A 20773-nucleotide genomic window follows, 5' to 3' on the forward strand; every position below is an offset into this window, starting at 1 on the left:
GGCGATGGACAAGGAGAAAAACCAATGGGAGAGGGAGGAGGGAGGGTGGTGCAGGAGGGGCGGGGCCGAGAACGGTGGCGGGAACGGGCCGGGGGGGGGTCGCGAGCTGAGGGGACGCCGTGAGGGGAGCGATGGCCCGAGAGGATCTCCCTGAGGGGACGCGTCCTCACGAGCCCCCGAAGCACCCGAACCAGCCAGGGTTCCACCGGGAAGATCCTTCTCTGACCAGGAATGAAAAGGTTTGACCTCAAAGTGCCTTTTTCTGGAGGGGTTTGATGTTAAAATCGCCTTTTTACGAGGGCAGCAACCTCAAAATCACCTTATTTGGAAGGGGTTGACCTCAAAACCACCTTATTTGGAGGGGGTTTGGCCTCAAAACCACCTTTTCTGAAGGGGTTTGACCTCAAAAATGCAGATTTTTCAGTGACTTGACCTCAAAACCATTGAATTTTTGAGGGGAACAACCTCAAAGATGCCTTTTTGGAGGCATTTGACCACAAAAACACCTTCTGCTTTTGATGACCAGGGAAACAACATTAAATAGGTGTCTGAAGGAGCACTTTGCTCTTTAAAATCCCCTCTTGGAGACCCTGCGGCTCAGGGATTGTTGGAAAATTACTCCGATCCAGCCAAAACTCCCCAAAACCAGTGACCCCCCCCCACACTTTGAAATCAGCTGAACCAATGCTGAAAGGGCCGGTTTGGGGTGAAACGTGGCAGAATTGGTGACATTAGAGCCCTGCGATGTCACACAACAGAACGAGGTCCAAACAGGCACTTTTATTTTTCTTGTTGGTCGCGACGCTGACGGAACCGCGCAGAGACTCCGGAGTGTCACAGCACCCTCGGTGCCTCAGAAACACCAGAAAAACGAGCATTTCCCTGGAAAACATCAGCCCCGCGGGTTTAGCACTGGTTAGCATTGGGGGTTGTTTTCTTGGCCTGAACAATCAGGTTTGTAGGGACACAAACCACATTTCTAGACGGGAGGGGAAAGCGTCATTATTCCTAAATTCCATCGTTTAATGCCTTGAACACGGAGCTTTGCCTAGAAACAAGAACCCAGTCTTGGAGTGAAGCTTTTCCGGACACCAAACTCCCCCGGACAGCTGCCCTCGCTCTGAGTTTTCAAAAAAAACCACCCTAATTTACAGGAATATTTCCCTCACTGCTCCCATCACCTCTAAAAAACCACTTGGGTTTATTGGGAATAAAAATCCTTAATTCTCCCTAAATCCTGTGCTGCTGGGAGGCAGCCGAGCCAGCCCGGCTTCCCCAGGAACACATTCTCCTAAATTTCTTCTCTCCTTCACCACTTTTCCTTCCAGCCTTCCAAATTCCTGCTGGGTTTTGCCTGTTTAAATAAATAAACCCAGTTCCTGCCACTCCTCAGCTCCCACACCCAAAGGGTCAGGATTTAGGAGGAAAACAGCTGAAAATCGAGGAGTGAGAGAGAATTTGCCCCCAACACGAACATTCTGAGCAGAAATAAAACCAAATCTACCCTGAAACCTGCACAGGGAGGGAAAAAACTGAATTAATCCAGAATGAGCATCAGGAGCTGCAGGACACGTGCTGGAATGGCTGTAAGTGGAACAAGGTCTGGTGATTATTCCCTGAATTATTCCCAATATTTGCCTCTTTTTAGCTTCATTCGATCTTTTCTGCTGAGCTTTACTGTTACTTTTTTAGCTTTGTTTTTACCTTTCCCTTCATTTTTCTGTCTTTCCCTTCACCTTTCTAGTTTTACATTTTCCTTCATTTTTTTCGGCTTCAGCTTTCCCTTCCACACCTCTGTCCACTGATCAGCTGCACTAAAAAACGAGGGGAAAAAGGGAAAATTTAGGGAATTTTCAAAAGAAAAATCAGAGAGATTAGAGAGAGGGAAGCTCTGCCCGGCGGCGTCAGAGAAACTAAAACGTGCCCCCAAAAAATTCACTGGAAAAGCTCCAAATAACCATAACTGAAAACATCCTGGAAAAGCAAAATATACAAAAGCCCCCGAAGGATTGGATAATTCCATAGAAACGTCCCCTGGACAATACAAAACCTAAAGGTGGCAGGGGAATTGGGATAAAAAGAAGCCCAAGGGATTCCTCAGCAGCAATTCCTGGAGCCAGGTGAGCACTGGGAAGGGGGAAGGTGGGACCCCCCAGCCTCTGGGAGCTGGGAATTGTCCCCCAAAGCCTCAGAGCTTTTCTTTGAGTCTTTTTTTTTTAAAATTGAGCCCTAAAAAAGGCCAATTGCTGGTGGTGGCTCTGCTCGTGTGGCTGCAGGGGGTCTGAGGGTTAATTTTATTACATTTTAGGTTTTAGCTAGTTACATTTTAGAGCTAATTGACCCCTTTTCCACACACAAAAAAAAATTCCCTTTTTCCCCTTCCTGGCAGGAGGCTGGTGTTGCCTGCCACTGGCTTTGCTAAAATCACCTGGAATGAAACCAAAACCCCCCCAGGTCCCTCCACACCCCCTCCCCTCCCCCCTGGGGGGTGCCCCAAAACCCCTTATGCAGGTGAAGCGTTTGGGAAGCTGGGGAAGGGTTTGCCCTAAACTGCCAACTTTGGGGGACCAGATGCTCATTTTGGGGAGGAATCTGTGGAAGCTGCAGCTCCTCATGAGGTGCAAGAACTGGACAGAGCCTCAAGCCCCAAATTCTGCTCACGGCCCCCTCGTTCCCCTCCACCTTCACCCCTTGCAGTGGCTACAAAAGCACTAATTAGCTGACTCCTAAAAGAATTCATTAATTAGGGCCCAGAACAGGGCCCTGGGCTGTCGACGAAGGGCAGCGAGGGATGGGAAGTGATTCCAGCCCGTCCCAGCTCTCCGGGCAGGAATGCACAACCATAATTCAATATTTAGGGGGGCCACAAGGAGAACACCCCACGAGGAGCTGCCTGAACCTCCCGGCTCGTTCCTGCGTCACCTCGGCGCCCAGATCCCTGCGGATCCCCCCGGGCTGACCCCAGAAGGGTTCACCAGGACCAAAATGGGATCAAACACAATTAAACTCCCTCTGGAGCCGCCGACCCCCTGGAAATTGGGATTTTGCCCCAGGAGCGGCACTGGCACAAGGCCTTGCATCTCGTTAGCGGCGACGAGCTCGTCATCGTTACCAGCGCAAGGATTTAAGGCCGAGTCATCAAAAATCTGCATTTTACCCCTCCACCCACACTGCCGGGGTGGTCCAAGGTCCACGGAGGTGAATTCCACGCAGGACAGGCGGTGCCGGGCGCTCTCCGAGGCGGCGCTACGCGTCGGGCTGGCCTTTGTTGGTCTTCTTGAGCAGCTTCCTCAGGTCCTGGGACATGAAGTAGGGCTTTTCCGCCGAGCCGTCGTTGCGCTCCAGGTCTTCCACTGCAAAGAGAAGCCCCCGGCCCCGCGGCGGGGGCAGGTACGGGGTTGGTGTGATGGAGGCTCCTGGGATCCTCTGACGGTGGTTCCCAGGTTAAACAAAGTCTCTGGGCTCATCGTGGAACAGGGTTTTTTTTTCTCTCTCTCACACAGCAAATCTGGGAATGGCCCGCAGGGGTTGAGAAGGAAGAGGAAATTTGGGTGTTTTGTTTCTCGAGGGGGGAAAGTTGAACAGAGCCAAGGGCACGAGGGACCCCTTGGCTCTCCCCAGCAGCTCTGGAGCCAATGCAAAGCGATTCCCCTCATTCCCAACGCGCCGACACGGCTGGAAAATCCCAGCCAGGGCAAAACAACACCCCAAAACCAAACAAAGCCACAAAGCTCCGGGCTCACAAAGCCCAGGGGTGTTTTGAGAGGGATTTGGATCCTTCTGGGATGGAAATGGGAGCATCAACACCAGGGCTTTGTCCTGGGAGGGTCTGGCTGGGAGCTGCAGCTGAGGCTGAGCCACAAGAGCTGTTTTTTTAAACCTTGATCATTTCTGGGCTTTCTGGAGGAGAAATCCCAACCCACCCCATGCCTGGAGTGAAACCCTCCAAGTCCCAGCGGCCACCAAGTCCCAATGGCCACTGGTGACAGCTCCTGCGATGGCTGGGACAGGGGACAGGGACAAGCTGGGTGTGAAGCCAAAGCTCTGCAACCTCGCCCGGAATCCTTCCAAATGCTGTGGTTTGCATAGAGACAGGGGGAGGAAAAAGGTGAGAAAATTGCAAGGAGAGGGGTGAGGAAAGGGCAAAGCAAGTTTCACTGCTCTTGGCGGAAGCAGACGCAGAGGAAACGCCCAGAGACCAGTGTGGGGTGGCGGAACCCACTCGGCCCATCCCACCAAGCCCTGTCCCTCCACGCTGGATCCCTCGTGCCAGCCACGCCAGCCCTCCCTCAGGAGCAAAGATCTCTGCCTCAAAACCGCGATGATCTCCAGGCACCGCGCTCCTCGCTGGGCGCTCCCGGGAGCCCCAGCCGGCTCCGGGTGGGCTCTCTCGACGCAGGAACACGGATTTTGGGGCAGGAAGGTAGACTGGACACCACCGGGCGCTGAGGGTCGGCACCCGCCACCCTCGAAGGACTTCCAGGGGACACAGTGGCACCGCGGGAGTCGCTGCTGGGGTCAGGGGGCCGGGAGGGTCCCGCGGCCTCCGCCCGGCGCCGGGCCCTAGCCTTGGCTATCGGCGCTTTTGGAAGGTTCTAGGTGCCCCTTCAGCAGGATCTCGCTGAGCTCGGGGGACATGTAGTAAGGCCTCTCCGGAGATCCATCGTTTCTCTCCAGATCTTCACCTTTTCCAGCCCCGGGAAGAAGCGGCCGTGAAGGGGAAGAGCGAAAAGCAGTGGAGGAGCCAGGGAGAGACAGGGCGGAGGTGGAGGATGGAGAACGTGTGACCGGAGACACGGGAGGGGTGGAAAAGAAGGAAAATAGGGAGGAAAAAAAGGGAAATCGAGGTTAGCTGTAGTTAATTCCACCGAGCCCAAAGCACCAAAACAGAGGGAGAGATGCAGGAGCCAACGGACAGACGGGGGGTCTCTGCTGGAGCAGGCAGGGAGAGCAGGTGTGAACTCAGGTGAGGAGTCAGGAGAGGAAAAAGCAGGAGAAAACCACACAGAGAGACCTCGGGATTGGGAGCAAAGCCCCGAACTGGACACTCTGGGGGTGAGGCTGCTGGGAGAGGAGGTTTTTGCTGATACTCACAGAAGCAGAGGAAGAGGGTGTCCACGCACATGCCGTAGACGCTGAAGAACCCGTGGGCAATGAGGTAGGAGCCCACGATCACCGTCTGGAAGAGACGCCACACGCTGACGCCGCGGCCAGCAGAGAGCACGGAGCCCCAGCCAGGAGCAGCAGGAGGAGGAGGAGGAGGAAAGTGCTGAATCCCACATTCCCCAGAGGAAGGAGGAGAAGTGAACAGGGCAGGACTGTTTGGAGCAGCCCGAGTGGGGACAAAAGGCCTCAGCCACCACTGGATGGAGGCCAGAGTGGGCAGCGCAGGCGGGCGCGGCGCCAGCAGCAGCCAACAAAGGGCTCATTGCGCCAGCGGCCGGGAAAACACCTCCAACAAAGGAGCTCCTTGAGGCACCGGGTGTGGGGAGGGGTTGGTGTGGGGCATCGCTGTCCTCTCCTTCTGGAGTCACCCCAGAGAGGAAGGGCAGCTCACCAGAATCGGGACCCAGTAGTAATTCAGCGGCGGCGCCGTGTCCTGGACCAGCTTTATCCGCTGGGTGAAGAAGAAGAAGGCGAGGATTCCTGGGAAAGCAAGGGATGGACAAGGGTGGGCAAGAGGGAAAACGGGATGGAAAGGAGCAGCTTCATGGGAGGGGTGACTTGAGTGGAGCCCTTGGGACAGCACAACTGGTGACAGCAGCTGGATGACTCGAGGAGAAACTTCCAGAACCCAGCACTTACCCACGCTTCCGACGATGAGGAGCTTCCCGAGGAAGAAGAGGAAATCCGTGACTTTATCTAACACAGCCACCCTGGAGACGAGAGAGGGACGAGCCTCTGCATCTGCTCCCCACTCCGAGCTCCCACAGAAGCAGCCAAGGCACGTCTGGCGAACAGTGTGGGGTGGTTCCCCCAGATCTCACCTGATGATGTTCCTCATCAGCAGGAAGAACGCGTTCCGGGCCGAGGTGCAGAAGTTGGTGCCGTAGATGGCGATCTGGGGCGGAAAAACCGGGCAGAGGAGAGAGAAACGGGGCTGCACTGAGTCCACCACCCAGGGGAGAGGGCAAATCCCACCCTGGAAGGGCTTTCTCATCCACTGCCAGGTCAGGCATCGCAGAGACCCGGAGCTGAACACCCCCACCCGCAGAAGACCCTTCTCAAAGCCAACAGGAATGGCTGAGGTCAAGGTTTTTCAGCCAGAAAGCTGAAAATGCTGCAAAGCTCCATATTCCCACAGCATTGGGAGACACAATTCCCAGGGAAATCTCCGAGCTGCCCCCGTGGCAGCCCCAGCCTTTGGCGCGCGTTGGTTTTGGGCGACTCTCACCATGATGTAGGCATTCCTGTTGAGGAACTTGATGAATTTTTCCAGGCACCAGAAGCAGCACTTGAGGCAGCTCAGGAGGAACTTGGCAAACTTGTTCTCGGCAGCTGGAGAGCACAGGGAGAGGAGTCAGCACCAAAGCCAGGGGGGTCAGATCTTCCAGCAGCCACTCCAAGGCCCCTGGTGAGACCTTTTTGCCACAGTTCCCCCACCCAAGCCCTGTTCTCAGCCCCCTGGGCACCCAGTGTGAGGCCCAGTGAAGGTTTGCGTGGCACAGAGTTAATTCCCTGGCTGGCTGAGCCCCTTGGCTCCGGCCCCGGGAAACACTTGACAGCATCATGGAATGGTTTGGGTTGGAAGGGGCCTCGGAGCTCATCCCATTCCACCCCCACCACAGTCCAACCCCACTCCTCTCCCCACTCCCATCCCATCCCTGGTACCTTTCAGCCGGTGGTCCAGGTACTCCAGGATGACCCTGATGACCTGGACGATGGCCAGCACCAGCGAGCCGAAGGCCAGCGAGCCGGTGTGGTACCTAGGGATGGAGCACGCCGGTCATACAGGCACAACCTCCCCGAGCTCCCGGCCGCCCTCGCGGGGACGGACGCACCGGAGCGCGCGGCCGAAGGCGGAGAAGAGCGGGAAGGCCGGCATGTCGTCGGGCTTCTTGAAGGCCCAGTAGTAGGAGGCGAAGGCGCCCGCCAGCGTCACCTGGCCCAGCGCGATGACGAAGTTGGCGAGCCAGAAGAACATGAAGACGTTGAAGAACTGGAGCACGATGAGGTACTTGTGATAGGCGGTCTCGCCGCCGTAGAAGGCGAAGAGGCACTGGGCATCAGGGCACAGCTTGGTGACGTTGCTGGTGTTGAAGGTCTGCAGAGGACACGGGACACCGCCGGTCAACCCAGAGCCACGCCCGTGGTCACATCTCTGACAGGTTCTGAGTTTCCTGAGGTCCTCACCTCGGGCTTGCAGGTCTGCCCAGAGAACGGGCACGCGGACTCGTTGAACACCTTGTAAACAGCCTCGTTGGAGGTGGACAGGAAGCTGCGGGTCACTGTTAAGGAAAGGTCGCTCTCCCAAGCCAACCCTACATCCAAACTAGGCTCCACTTTGCTCTCCCGCTGCTGCTCTTCCACCCCAGGGTTTGTTTTGGGTTAAAACTCAGAGATTTAAGGTGGATCTGCCACCAGAGCCTGCTCCATGCCTGAGGAGACACTGGGGATGCAGGGAACAGGACGAGGATGAGGAAGAGGGTGAGGAAGAGGAAAGGATACACGGCAGTGCTGGCCCAGTAGGCGATGCAGAGGCACAGCAAGAAGAAGGTGCACAAGGGGAACAGCAGCGACGACATGACGTGACCGACGGCCCTGCGAGAAGATGGTTAAACCCCGGTTAAACCCCAGTTAAACCCCAGTTAAACCCCGGTTAAACCCCGGTTAAACCCCGGTTAAACCCAGGAGCGATGGGTGCCAGCAGCCCTGGGGACAGGGACAGCCAGACCTGCTGGCCTCCTTGATGAGCGCGATGGCGATGAGGATCCTCTTGCGCAGGAAGATGAGCAGCAGGACGATCACCAGCTCCAGCACGCACAGGATGATCACTGCCAGGGGAAGGGAGCGTGAGGGCCACCGTCACCTTCCCCCACAGCACCAAAATCTCCTCCTGGGAACATCCAGCGCTGCCCCATGGCTGGGCACCCACCAAAGTCCCTCCTTCTCATGGGAACAGCCCAAAACCCCGCTGTGACCCCCCCTTCCCGTGCCCTGCGGGGTCCCAGCCCAATTCCAGAGGAGGGCGGACGCTTACGGAACGCCAGCCACGTCTGCCGCAGGTGGAGGTAGACACGGAGGTCGGTCTGGAAGCCCAGGTCTGTCAGGGACACATCTGACCCCGCTTCCCCTTTTAACTTGGCATATTCCATGTAGCAGTGGAAGATTCCTGTGGCAAGAAGCAGGAAATTGTCCTTTCTGCACGGGAGGGGCAGAGCCGGACGCCAGCCGGGGCGGGGAGACACCCGGAAGGACGCGGCGTGTGAACTTCTGCAGGGCAAATCCCACTGGAAAGAGGACAAGGAGAAGGGGGAAAAGGCAGGGAGAGGCTCCCAGCCCCCCTGCTCACCGTATCCCAGCACCAGGATCACCATCACGATCATCACCCAGACCATGATCCCGGCCAGGAAGCGCAGCAGGACGATGAAGATGAGGCTGGCCACCATGGCGATGACGAGGCCTCTGCGGGAGGAAGGCGGCCACGTGTCACCACCCTCCCAGTGTGCCCCAGCACCCTGCGGACGTGAGAACCACGGCAGGGACGGACGGGGACGGCAGGGATGTCACCGCTCGTGCTTTGCTCGGTGGGAATTGTGGGAAAGCCGGGGGAGTTGTGAAATAGCGGAAACCCCCGAGTTTTGCCCCGTGCTCACATGATGATCCAGTACCAGGACACCGTGTAATCCTCGAAGATCTTCATGGCCAGCTGCCGGGTCTCCAGCACCACGTTGGCTTTCCTGCAAGGAAACGGGAAACGCCGATGGAGCGGGAGCCGGGGGCACCCCAAAACCACGAAAATTCAACAATTCTGCCCAGAAAATTCCCCAGAGCCATCCACACTGTGCCTTCTTTGCCACCCTCTGCCTTCCCACCGTGGGATTTTAGTGCAGGATTCCTGGCAAGCACCCGACACCTCCAAGGGGCAAAGCAGCTCCTAAGGAGGGGCCCGGGACTCACTTGGCCCCTTCCAGCAGCTCGGTGACGTTCCTTTGGTTCCCCCAGCCGTCCTCGTAGGTTGTCTTGTTGCCCACCATGATGACGCCCTTCTTGGCCTGGATGGCTGGGAAGCATCTCCGTGCCACTGGTGAGACAGAGGGGGTGGCTCAGCTGGGAAAACGAGAGTCCCAAACCCCCGCAGGACCCCCAGAACCCCCAAACACCCCCCGAAAAATCCCAGCGAATCGTTAACGAGCTCCTCGCTAATTACGGACGTACGCGGGGTGCTGGGAATGAGCATGGCCGGACACTCCTTGTCCTTCAGCACCAAGAGGGGAGCCTGGGTGGGGACAACGAGCCAGCCATCAGCACTCGGGGCAGGAACCACCCCAGGGCACGGGAGCACCGACCCCACAGCCCACCTTCTGCGCGCCCTTGTACTCGGGGGTGCAGAAATTCCGGTAGTATTCCAGCGACGCGGGGCTCCCGGAGGCCGTCATGTACGTCATGTACCGGTCCGGGCATTTGCTGACGCAGATCTGCAGGGGAGGGGGACGTGGGGAGGGGGCTGCAGGCCCGGATTCCCTGGGGAATTGGGGGTCCCGAGGGGGCCGGGCCGTACCTGCGTGGTCGGGCACTGGAATTCCAGCAGCACCAGCGGGCTGGCGCACTTGACGATGTCAAAGTAAAAAAGGAAAGGTTTTTTCCTGCAAAACAAACCAAAAACCGCCCGGTTTGGGGAAACCCCCGCCACGCTCCCCCGGAGGAATTCGGGGTCTCTCCGGTCCGGGCACTCACTCGTTGGGGGTCCCCTGCTGCCCGCAGAACTGCCCGCGGCTGTCCGTGGGGTGGATCACCTTCCGGGGGTCCCCGTGGGTCCAGGCTGGGGGGCACAGGACCGTGAGGATGTGGTCGCCCCCCCCTGCAGCCCCCAGACCCCCACCCCGAGCCCCCAGGACGTACCCACGACGCCGACCACCACGTAGCCCACGATGGCCACCACCAGCAGGACGCAGCAGATGATGTCAGTGCAGCCCCTGCAGGGGGGACAGCAGGGGTGGGGACCCTGGGTTTGGGGACCCTGGGTCTGGGGACCCTGGGCTTGGGGACCCTGGGTTTGGGGACCCTGGGTCTGGGGACCCTGGGCTTGGGGACCCTGGGTTTGGGAACCTGAATCTGGGGACCCTGGATTTGGGGACCCTGGGTCTGGGGACACTGGGTCTGGGGACCCTGGATTTGGGGACCCTGGATTTGGGGACCCTGGATTTGGGGGACCCTGGATTTGGGGGACCCCAGGTCTGGGATCTCTGGGTCTGGGGACCCTGGATTTGGGGACAGTGGGCTTGGGGACCCTGGGCTTGGGGACCTTGGATTTGGGGACAGTGGGCTTGGGGACCCTGGGCTTGGGGACCCTGGACCTGGGGACACTGTGCAGCTCTGCTCACCTGTCATAGATGGGACCTTTGAAAGTCGGGTCATACTTCTGTGGCGTTCCTGTGGGCAGCAAGAGGAATGGCAGTGCTGCCACGGGAGGAAGGCACTCCTCATCCTCCTCACCCCCCAGCCAAACGCTTCCCAAAAACCCCCTCGGGACAAGCGGAATCAGGAAAACATCTGCGGATCCCATTGCCGAGCTGGGAAACAACGACTCCCTCGGAAAACATTCCCTCCCTCATTCCCACAGGTGGCTGTGCCCAAAAATGTCCCCAAGCGGCGGCGACGGGGACCCGAAATCCCACGGAAACGCCAAATTCCAGGGAAGCACCGAAGAGCGGGGCTGGGGGCGGCGGGACCGGCCCGGGGGGGTCACCGGGGGTCCCCCGGCCCCGCCGCACCCTCCCCGGCGCCGCGCCGCCGCCGCTCCGCTTTATTTTTAGGGTGGGAAGGGAGCCAGCGTGGGAGCGGCCCAGGGCAGGGGGGCCGGGGGTTTAGGGGGGATTTTGGGGGGTCAGAACCAGAACCGGGAGCGATCCCGGGACACCCCCGGGGCCGCCGGCGCCGCGGTGACGCCCCAGAACCGCCGGAGCCGGTTTGTCCCGGCGCCGGCTCCGACCGCGGCCGTCGGGCCGGTTCTGTGGCCGCCAGCGAGGGCGGCCCCAACCCCGCAGCCCCCTCAGACCCCCCCCCGGAACCCAGCACCCCCTCCCCAGCCCCCCAAAACAGCGGCCCCCCCTCCGTGCGGGGCGCGGCCGCTTTTGCTTTCGCTTTTCTTCGCCTTTTCCTGGCCCGTTTTCCGCCCATTTCGGGTTTGTTTTCCGCCTTTCCCCGCGGCCGTTTGACTCCTCCCGCGCCAAACCCACAGGAACCCCCCACAGGTGCCCCCAAACCGCGGTGGACCCCCAAAAATGCCCCCAGCCCGCAGCGGGCGATGCCCCCGACCCTCCTGGAACACCGCACGGAGCCCCCCGACCCCCCAGAGACCCCCCCGAGCCCCGGCCGCGCTTCTGAACCCCAAAGGCGCCCCCGAGCCCCCCGGCTCCGTTACCGTGTTTGCCGTAGTAGTTGTCCCCGTGTCCCCCCATCCCGGAGAGCGCCCCGAGCCCCCGGACCCGCCGCCGTCTCCGTCCCCGTCCGCGCCGGGCTGGGCTGGGCCGGGCCGGGCTGGGCTGGGCTCAGACGGGCCCGCCTCCGTCACGGCTTCCCCAAAATCCGCCCTCCGGGGCACGAACGTGGCCCAAACCCCGCCCCGGACAGCACGGGCTGTACCGGGGGAACACCGGGGGAGAGCGGGCACCGGCACCGGGAGGCTCCGCGGAGAACCGACTCCGGCACCGGGGGGCACCGGGGGGAGCTGGCTCCGTCTCCGGGGGAGCGGGCTGTGGCACCGGAGGGAGCTCCGGTCCCGCGGTTACCGGGGAACTCCGGCACCGGGAGAAACCGAGGAGCTCCGGTACCGGGAAGCACCGGGGCGCGGTGCGGCCCCGCCAAGCCCAGTCCGGAGGTTGGGAACGGGCGGGAAATGTCCGGTTCCTGCCGGGAAAGGGCCGGCGGGCGGTGCCAGCCCCCCCCCCCGCGGTGACGCCGGTTCCATCCCCGCCCCGGTTCTATTCGGGTAAATAAATCACCGGCAGCAGCGGCGGGATCCCGGCGCCCATAGGCCGCCGGTGATGTCAGGGCTGCGGGTCCCCCCCCCGCGCCCAGCGAACAAAGGCCGGCCCGGGGGGAGCCCCCGCCCGGGAAAAACGGGGGGACGCGGCGGGTCCCGCCTGCCGGGGGGCTCCGGAGCCCGCGGGGAGGGGTCCCGGTGCTGCCTCCCGCGCCCCTCCCCTCCCTCCGGTGTGGGAGTGGGCATCGGGGACACCCCCAGGACCTGCCGGGACCCCCGAGCCCCCCGACACAGCCCGGAGCCGCCGCAGGGGCGCCCCCAAACCGTGCGGGGGTCCCCTCGCCCCTGCCGCCTCCTCGGGGGTCCCGGGGGCTGGACGGGGGGTCCCGAACGAGGGGGTCCCCAAACGCGGGGGTCCCTGAACCCGCGCGTCCTCAGACTCGTGAGGGGGGTCTCACAGCCCCAAAACCAGGGGGATCCCCAAACCTGAAGGGTCTGAACCCCCTGTGGGTCCCCAAACCCGGGGCTTTCCCCCGAACCCGAGGGGTCCCGAGCCGGGGGTCTCCAACACCCCGAGGGTGCCCCAAATCGGGGATTTCCCCAAGCCGGGGGTCCCAAACCCGGGGGCTGCCGGGGAACGCGGTGCCCAAACCCCCCCGGGGGTTCGGGGGAGCCCCGGGAGGGGTGGGGGGGATGCTCGGTACCGTAATCGCCGTTCGGGTCCCTCCTGCCCGCGGGCCGGTCCATGGCGGCGGCGGCTCCGGGCGGCTCCCCCGCCGCTTCCCCCGGTTCCCCCCGGTACCCTCGGACCCCCGGTACCCCCGGTACCCCCGGTGGGCTGTGGCTGCGGGCGGGGCGGCTCCGGGCCCGGCCCTCAGCACCGATCCGCCCCCGGGGCCGGGCCCGGGGCCGTCCCGCCCCGCCCGGGGCTCCGGTGGGACCGGAGGATGCGGGTGGGGGGGGGTCTGGAGGTGCGGGAATTCTCCAGGTTGGGGAGTCTGGGGGTGCAGGGACCCCCCCCCCGAGGGGAATCCGGGGGTCTGGGGGCTTGGGAGGCCGCGCAGAGTGGGGGATGTTGGGGTACAGAGACCCCCGGAGGGGTCTGGGGGCGCGGGGACCCCCCCTCAGACGGGAGGGTGCGGGGGTTCAGGACCCTCCCGTGGGGGCTCCGGGGGTCTGGGGGTGCAGGGACCACCCAAGGTGGGGAATCTGATGGTTGGGGGTGTGGAGACCCCTCATGAGGGGCCACAGGGGGTCTGGGGGTGCAGCGACCCCCAGGGTGGGGAATACAGGAGTCAGGGGCTGCGGGGACCCCCCAAGAGGGAGAATTTAGGGGTGTAGAGACCCCCCCCAGGGTGGGCCACCCGAATATCCGGGGGTCCCAAACCCACCCCCCTTTGAACCGTCTCGGGGTCCCACCCACGCCCCCCACCCCAAAACTGTGGGGTCGGGCTGGAGGTGGCCCAAGCCCCCGTGGAGTGGCCGAGCCTGGGGGTCCCCCCGAGCGCCGGGGTGGGACCCCCGCCCGTGGGGGGGGGGGAGTGGGGCTGGGCCGTCCCCTTTAAGGCCCCGCGCGCCCCTGGGCGCAGCCGCTCACCTGGGCAGGTGACGGTGCCGGAGGTGACGGTGCCGCGCGGGCGCCATGGCCGCCTCCGCCCTCTTCATCCTGGACCTCAAGGGGAAGGTGAGACCCCCGCCAGCACCCCAAAACCCCGCGGGGGACACGCCACTGTCCCCTCTGCCCTTGAAGGTCACCCAAGGTCAGTGGCGGTGACCCCCGTGACCCCCAGGATTTGGGGGGGGGAGGTGCTCCACCTGTGACACCCCCCCCGCCACGACCACCCCAAACCCTGCCGGGGGTCACCCGCGTGTCCGGGGTGGGGGACACGCCACTGTCCCCTCTGCCCCTGAAGGTCACCCAAGGTCAGTGGCGGTGACCCCCGTGACCCCGAGGTGGGGTGAGCAGTTTTGGGGAGGGGGTGTCCCCATTTTTAACCCCTCCCCTCCCGCCACAGCCGCTGATCAGCCGCAACTACAAAGGGGACGTGGGGCTGGGGGAGATCGAGCACTTCATGGGGGTCCTGCTGCAGCGGGAGGAGGAGGGCACGCTCACGCCCGTCCTCACCCACGGCCACGTCCACTTCCTGTGGATCAAACACAACAACTTGTACCGTATCCTTCCGGGACCCCCCCGGGGACCCCCCACGGGACCCCCCAGCCCCGGGGAGCCAGCGGTGCCCCCCCTTTTCCTTAACCCCCGCAGTGGTGGCCACCACCAAGAAGAACGGGAACGCCTCCTTGGTCTTCTCCTTCCTCTACAAGGTGGTGGAGGTGAGGCGGGGGTCTCGGCGGGGCGAAGACCACCTTGATTCAGGGTGTCCCCTCCCCGAGGGGAGGTGACAGAGGTGCTGGGTGTCCCCCCCAAAGGTGTTCTGTGAGTACTTCAAGGAGCTGGAGGAGGAGAGCATCCGCGACAACTTCGTCATCGTCTACGAGCTGCTGGACGAGCTGATGGACTTCGGCTTCCCGCAGACCACGGACAGCAAGATCCTGCAGGAGTGAGCGTGGGGAGGGGTCTGGGGGGGGCAGCGGGACCCCCCCCAGAGCCCCCCGACAGCCCTCACCCCCCCGCCAGGTACATCACGCAGGAGGGGAACAAGCTGGAGACGGGGAAGTCGCGCGTGCCCACCACGGTGACCAACGCGGTGTCCTGGCGCTCCGAGGGCATCCGCTACAAGAAGAACGAGGTGTTCATCGACGTCATCGAGGCCGTCAACCTGCTGGTGGGGGCACGGGGGGCACGGGGGGATTGGGGGGCACGGGGGGCAGGGGGGCACGGGGAGGGGTTGGGGGTACGGGGAGGGATTGGGGGGGATTGGGGCACGGGGGGGGATTGGGGGCACGGGGGGCAGGGGGGCACGGGGGGGGATTGGGGGCACGGGGGGGGATTGGGGGCACGAGGGGGATTGGGGGGCACAAAGGGCAGGGGGGCACGGGGAGGGATTGGGGGCATGGGGGGGGATTAGGGGGATTGGGGCACGGGGAAGGATTGGGGGGCACGGGGGGCAGGGGGGCACGGGGAGGGATTTGGGGCACGGGGAAGGATTGGGGGCACGGGGGGGATTGGGGGCACGGGGGGCACGGGGGGGATTGGGGGGCACAGGGGGCAAGGGGGCACGGGGAGGGATTGGGGGCATGGGGGGGATTGGGGGGGATTATGGGGATTGGGGGGGATTGGGGGCACGGGGAAGGATTGGGGGGCATGGGGGGGATTGGGGCACGGGGAAGGATTGGGGGCACGGGGGGCAGGGGGGCACGGGGAGGGATTGGGGGGTATTGGGGCACGGGGAAGGATTGGGGGGCACGGGGGGCAGGGGGGCACGGGAGGGATTTGGGGCACAGGGAAGGATTGGGGGCACGTGGGGGGATTGGGGGCACGGGGGGGATTGGGGGGGATTGGCGCACAGGGAAGGATTGGGGGCATGGGGGGGATTGGGGGGGATTGGGGCCATGGGGGGGATTGGGGGCACGGGGAAGGATTGGGGGGCATGGGGGGGATTGGGGCACGGGGAAGGATTGGGGGCACGGGGGGCAGGGGGGCACGGGGAGGGATTGGGGGGGATTGGGGCACGGGGAAGGATTGGGGGGGATTGGGGGCATCGGGGAAGGATTGGGGGCATGGGGGGGATTGGGGCACGGGGAAGGATTGGGGCACGGGGAAGGATTGGGGGGGATTATGGGGATTGGGGGGATTGGGGCACGGGGGGGGATTGGGGGCACGGGGGGGGATTGGGGCACGGGGAAGGATTGGGGGCACGGGGAAGGATTGGGGGGTATTGGGGCACAGGGGGGGATTGGGGGGCATGAGGGGCACAGGGAGGAATTGGGGGGCACAGGGAGGGATTGGGGGGATTGGGGCATGGGGAGGGATTGGGGGGCATGGGGGGCACAGGGAGGGATTGGGGGGATTGGGGCATGGGGAGGGATTGGGGGGCATGGGGGGCACAGGGAGGGATTGGGGGGCACGGGCAGGGGGGCAGGGGGGGGAAGTGAGTGGGGTTGGGGTGGGAAAGGGATTGAGGTGGATGTGATGGGGATTGGGGTAGGAATGGGGACTGGGGGGAAAGGGAGCAGGACTGGGAGTGGGGTTGGGGTGGGAACGAGGATTGGGCTGGGAAAGGGATGAAGATTGGGATGGGGATGGAGATTGGGGTGGGAAAGGGAGCAGGATTGGGGGAAAAGGGAGTGGGACTGGGGTGGGAAGGGGATGGATATTGGGGTGGGGTGTGCTGGGTATTTGGGGTGGGATGAGGATTGGGGTGGGATGAGGATTGGAGTGGGATGAGGATTGGAGTGGGATGTGCTGAGGATTAGGGCAGGATGTGCTGGGGATTGGGATGTGCTGGGTATTGGGGTGGGATGAGGATTGGAGTGGGATGTGCTGGGGATTGGGATGGGATGAGGATTGGGGTGGGATGAGGATTGGGGTGGGATGAGGATTGGAGTGGGGTGTGCTGAGGATTAGGGCAGGATGTGCTGGGGATTGGGATGTGCTGGGTATTGGGGTGGGATGTGCTGGGTATTGGGGTGGGATGAGGATTGGGGTGGGATGTGCTGGGTATTGGGGTGGGATGTGCTGGGTATTGGGGTGGGATGAGGATTGGGGTGGGATGTGCTGGGTATTGGGGTGTGCTGAGGATTAGGGCAGGATGTGCTGGGTATTGGGGTGGGATGAGGATTGGGGTGGGATGTGCTGGGTATTGGGGTGTGCTGGTTATTGGGGTGGGATAAGGATTAGGGCAGGATGTGCTGGGTATTGGGGTGGGATAAGGATTAGGGCAGGATGTGCTGGGTATTGGGATGTGCTGGGGATTGGGATGTGCTGGGGATTGGGGTGGGATGAGGATTGGGGTGGGATGTGCTGGTTATTGGGGTGGGATAAGGATTAGGGCAGGGTGTGCTGGGTATTGGGGTGTGCTGAGGATTAGGGCAGGGTGTGCTGGGTATTGGGGTGGGATGTGCTGGGTATTGGGGTGTGCTGAGGATTAGGGCAGGGTGTGCTGGGTATTGGGGTGGGATAAGGATTAGGGCAGGATGTGCTGGGGATTGGGGTGTGCTGGGTATTGGGGTGTGCTGAGGATTAGGGCAGGATGTGCTGGGCACGAGGCAGGTGACAGTGCCAGGGCTGGCAGTGAGGACAGGGCTGAGCGTGGGGCTGCTGCCGGGGCTGGAGGCGGTGCCAGCTGCCAGCCCGGCTGTGCCGTGCCCGCAGGTGAGTGCCAACGGCAGCGTGGTGCTCAGCGAGGTGGTGGGCACCATCAAGCTGAAGGTTTTCCTCTCGGGGATGCCGGAGCTGCGCCTGGGCCTCAACGACCGCGTCCTCTTCGAGCTGACGGGCCGTGAGTGCCGGGCTGGGGGGCTCGGCCCCGTCCCCCCCGACCCTCCTGAGCCCCCTCTCCCTCCCAGGGGGCAAGAACAAGTCGGTGGAGCTGGAGGATGTCAAGTTCCACCAGTGTGTCCGTCTGTCCCGCTTCGACAACGACCGCACCATCTCCTTCATCCCCCCCGACGGCGACTTCGAGCTCATGTCCTACCGCCTGCACACCCAGGTGGGGGCACCTGTGGGGCTGGGACCCCCGCTGGGGGGCTGCAAACCCGGTCTGGGGACTGCAAACCCAGTCTGGGGGGCTGCAAACCCAATTTGGGGGCTGTAAACCCAGTCTGGGGGGCTGCAAACCCGGTCTGGGGGCTGTAAACCCAATTTGGGGGCTGTAAACCCAGTCTGGGGACTGCAAACCCAGTCTGGGGGGCTGCAAACCCAATTTGGGGGCTGTAAACCCAGTCTGGGGGGCTGCAAACCCAGTCTGGGGACTGCAAACCCAATTTGGGGGCTGAGACCCTCATCTGGGGGGGCTGCAAACCTGGTCTGGGGACTGCAAACCCAATTTGGGGGCTGTAAACCCAATTTGGGGGCTGTAAACCCAGTCTGGGGGGCTGCAAACCCAATTTGGGGACTGCAAACCCAGTCTGGGGGCTGCAAACCCAATTTGGGGGCTGTAAACCCAATTTGGGGGCTGTAAACCCAGTCTGGGGGGGCTGCAAACCCAATTTGGGGGCTGTAAACCCAGTCTGGGGGCTGTAAACCCAGTCTGGGGGGCTGCAAACCCAATTTGGGGGCTGCAAACCCAGTCTGGGGGGCTGCAAACCCGGTCTGGGGGGCTGCAAACCCAATTTGGGGGCTGTAAACCCAGTTTGGGGGCTGTAAACCCAGTCCGGGGGGCTGCAAACCCAATTTGGGGGCTGCAAACCCAGTCTGGGGGGCTGCAAACCCAGTCTGGGGACTGCAAACCCAATTTGGGGGCTGAGACCCTCATCTGGGGGCTGCAAACCGATTCGGGGGGGCTGGAACCCCCGTCTGGGGGCTGCAAACCTGGTCTGGGGGGGCTGGGACCCCCATATAGGGGCTGCAAACCCAGTCTGGGGGGGCTGCAAACCCACTCTGGGGCTGCAAACCCAGTCCAGGGGTTTAGGGCCCCACTCTGAGGGGCTGGGACCCTTCCCCACGGGGTTGTGACCCCCCTCCACGTGTCCAGCCCCTCTGTCCCTGTGGCCAGGACCCCTCCTGGGGCGATGGGGACACCTGGGGGACCCCCAGGGGTCTCCAGGGCCGACCCCCGTGCCCCTCCCCAGGTGAAGCCGCTCATCTGGATCGAGTCCATCATCGAGAAGTTCTCCCACAGCCGGGTGGAGATCATGGTCAAGGTGAGCCCGGGGGTCCCCCCCGCCCCTCGGGGACCCCCGGCCAGCCCCTGCCGCCCCCTGCGTGCCCCCTGCAGGCCAAGGGCCAGTTCAAGAAGCAGTCGGTGGCCAACGGAGTGGAGATCTCGGTGCCCGTGCCCAGCGACGCCGACTCCCCCAAGTTCAAGACCACGGCGGGGTCGGCGCGGTACCTGCCCGAGAGGAACGTGCTCATCTGGAGCATCAAGTCCTTCCCCGTGAGCAGCCCGGCCTGGGGGTCCCCTGTCCCCCAAACCCTGCCCTGGGGTCCCCACTGTCCCCCCATCCTGGGGTGTCACCTGTCCCCCAGCCCCTGTCCCGGGGTGTCCCCTCTGTCCCCCTGTCCTCCAAACCCTGTCCTGGGGTCCCCACTGTCCCCCACACTCTGTCCCGGGGTGTCCCCTCTGTCCCCCTGTCCTGGGGTCCCCCTGTCCCCCAAACCCTGTCCTGGGATGTCCCCATTGTCCCCCAAACCCTGTCCCGGGGTGTCCCCTCTGTCCCCCTGTCCTGGGGTCTCTACTGTCCCCCAAACCCTGCCCTGAGGACTCCCCTGTCCCCCAAACCCTGTCCCGGGGTGTCCCCCCTGTCCCCCAGTTCCTGCCCTGGGGTGTCCCCTGTCCCCTCATCCTGAGGTGTCCCCCCTGACCCCCAACCCCTGTCCTGAGGTGTCCCCTCTGTCCCCGTGTCCTGGGGTGTCCCCTGTCCCCCAAACCCTGTCCTGGGGTCCCCACTGTCCCCCCAAACCCTGTCCTGGGGTGTCCCCCCATCCTGGGGTGTCCCCATTGTCCCCCAGCTCCTGTCCCGGGCTGTCCCCCCTGTCCCCCACCCCCTATTCCAGGCTCTCCCCCTCTCCCTGCCCCCACCCCGGGCTGTCCCCCAGTGTGTCCCCCCCAGTCCGGGGGTGCTCTCGGGGGTCCCCACGCCGCTCTGCTGGGGGGTCTCAGGGCGGGAAGGAGCACCTGATGCGCGCCCACTTCGGGCTGCCCAGCGTGGAGAAGGAGGAGGAGGAGGGGCGGCCGCCGATCGCCGTGCGCTTCGAGATCCCCTACTTCACCGTCTCGGGCATCCAGGTGCCCCGGGGGGCTCGGGAGGGTCCCGGGGGGCTCGGGAGGGGGCTCGGGGGGCTCGGGAGGGTCCCGGGGGGCTCGGGAGGGTCCCGGGGGGCTCGGGAGGGGGACCTAGGGGGGGCTGCAGAGGGCCCCGGGGGGGCTGCAGAGGGTCCCGGGGGGCTCGGGGGACAGGAACAGGGAGGGCAGTGGGGTCTCTGCAGGGTTTGGGGTCCCTGGGAGGGGGCGCGGGAGGTTTGGGGGTGGGACAGGCAGAGTCTGGGGGTCTGGGGTCTCCAGGAGGGGATCCTGGGGTCTCCGGGGGGGGTTTTGGGGTGGGGGTGACTCCCCAGGTGCCCCCCCAGGTGCGGTACATGAAGATCATCGAGAAGAGCGGGTACCAGGCGCTGCCCTGGGTGCGCTACATCACCCAGAGCGGGGGTGAGTCGGGACCCCCGGGACCCCCACCCGGGCCCCAAATCCCCCTGAGACCCCCAAATCCCCCCGAGACCCCCAGCCCGGGCCCCCGGCTCACCTCCTCTCTCTGTCTTGCAGATTACCAGATCCGCACCAGCTGAGGGGGTCTCCCATGGGACCCCCGACCCCCATGGGACCCCCGACCCCCATGGGACTCCCGACCCCCATGGACCCCCCCCATCTCCAGTTCTCCCCCCCATGCCCACCCCCCTCCTCTGCCCCAATAAAGATGGAGCTGAGACCCCGTCCCGCTGGTCTGGGGGGGGGTCTCGAGTGGAAATAGAGTGGGGGGACGCCGGTCCCACTTTGGGGGTCCCGGGTGAGAGGG

The 20773-nt window shown here is 63.5% G+C and overlaps 2 protein-coding genes across 5 annotated transcripts; one reads left to right on the plus strand and one right to left on the minus strand.

Moving 5' to 3' along the window:
* Positions 1–765: 765 nt before the first annotated feature.
* Positions 766–12927, minus strand: SLC44A2 (solute carrier family 44 member 2). Of its 4 annotated transcripts, none has more exons than XM_059872080.1 (22): positions 12850–12925; positions 10545–10593; positions 10063–10136; positions 9898–9982; positions 9722–9806; positions 9522–9638; positions 9379–9439; positions 9121–9244; positions 8817–8900; positions 8513–8625; positions 8201–8332; positions 7895–7994; positions 7669–7761; positions 7354–7438; positions 7002–7264; positions 6832–6926; positions 6395–6498; positions 5988–6061; positions 5806–5876; positions 5558–5646; positions 5095–5179; positions 766–3353 (listed from the first exon to the last, which is right to left on the minus strand). In XM_059872080.1, exons 1-22 carry the CDS (start codon positions 12890–12892, stop codon positions 3247–3249), a joined length of 2133 nt encoding a protein of 710 aa, XP_059728063.1. In that variant the 5' UTR covers positions 12893–12925; the 3' UTR covers positions 766–3246. The 4 variants fall into 4 exon arrangements, with proteins under 4 accessions (XP_059728063.1, XP_059728065.1, XP_059728061.1 ...); XM_059872082.1 differs by lacking the exon at positions 12850–12925 and adding an exon at positions 11585–12045; XM_059872078.1 differs by lacking the exon at positions 766–3353 and adding an exon at positions 3367–4685 and having other exon boundaries at positions 12850–12927.
* Positions 12928–13670: 743 nt separating this feature from the next.
* AP1M2 (adaptor related protein complex 1 subunit mu 2) lies at positions 13671–20729 on the plus strand. The gene is made up of 12 exons (XM_059872084.1): positions 13671–13829; positions 14161–14317; positions 14409–14476; positions 14573–14703; positions 14781–14928; positions 17418–17544; positions 17612–17754; positions 18836–18907; positions 18982–19140; positions 19867–19992; positions 20334–20409; positions 20524–20729. Exons 1-12 carry the CDS (start codon positions 13788–13790, stop codon positions 20544–20546), a joined length of 1272 nt encoding a protein of 423 aa, XP_059728067.1. The 5' UTR covers positions 13671–13787; the 3' UTR covers positions 20547–20729.
* Positions 20730–20773: the final 44 nt, after the last annotated feature.

Source organism: Haemorhous mexicanus, chromosome 34 (genome assembly GCF_027477595.1).
Source record: "Haemorhous mexicanus isolate bHaeMex1 chromosome 34, bHaeMex1.pri, whole genome shotgun sequence".
Taxonomy (NCBI): domain Eukaryota; kingdom Metazoa; phylum Chordata; class Aves; order Passeriformes; family Fringillidae; genus Haemorhous; species Haemorhous mexicanus.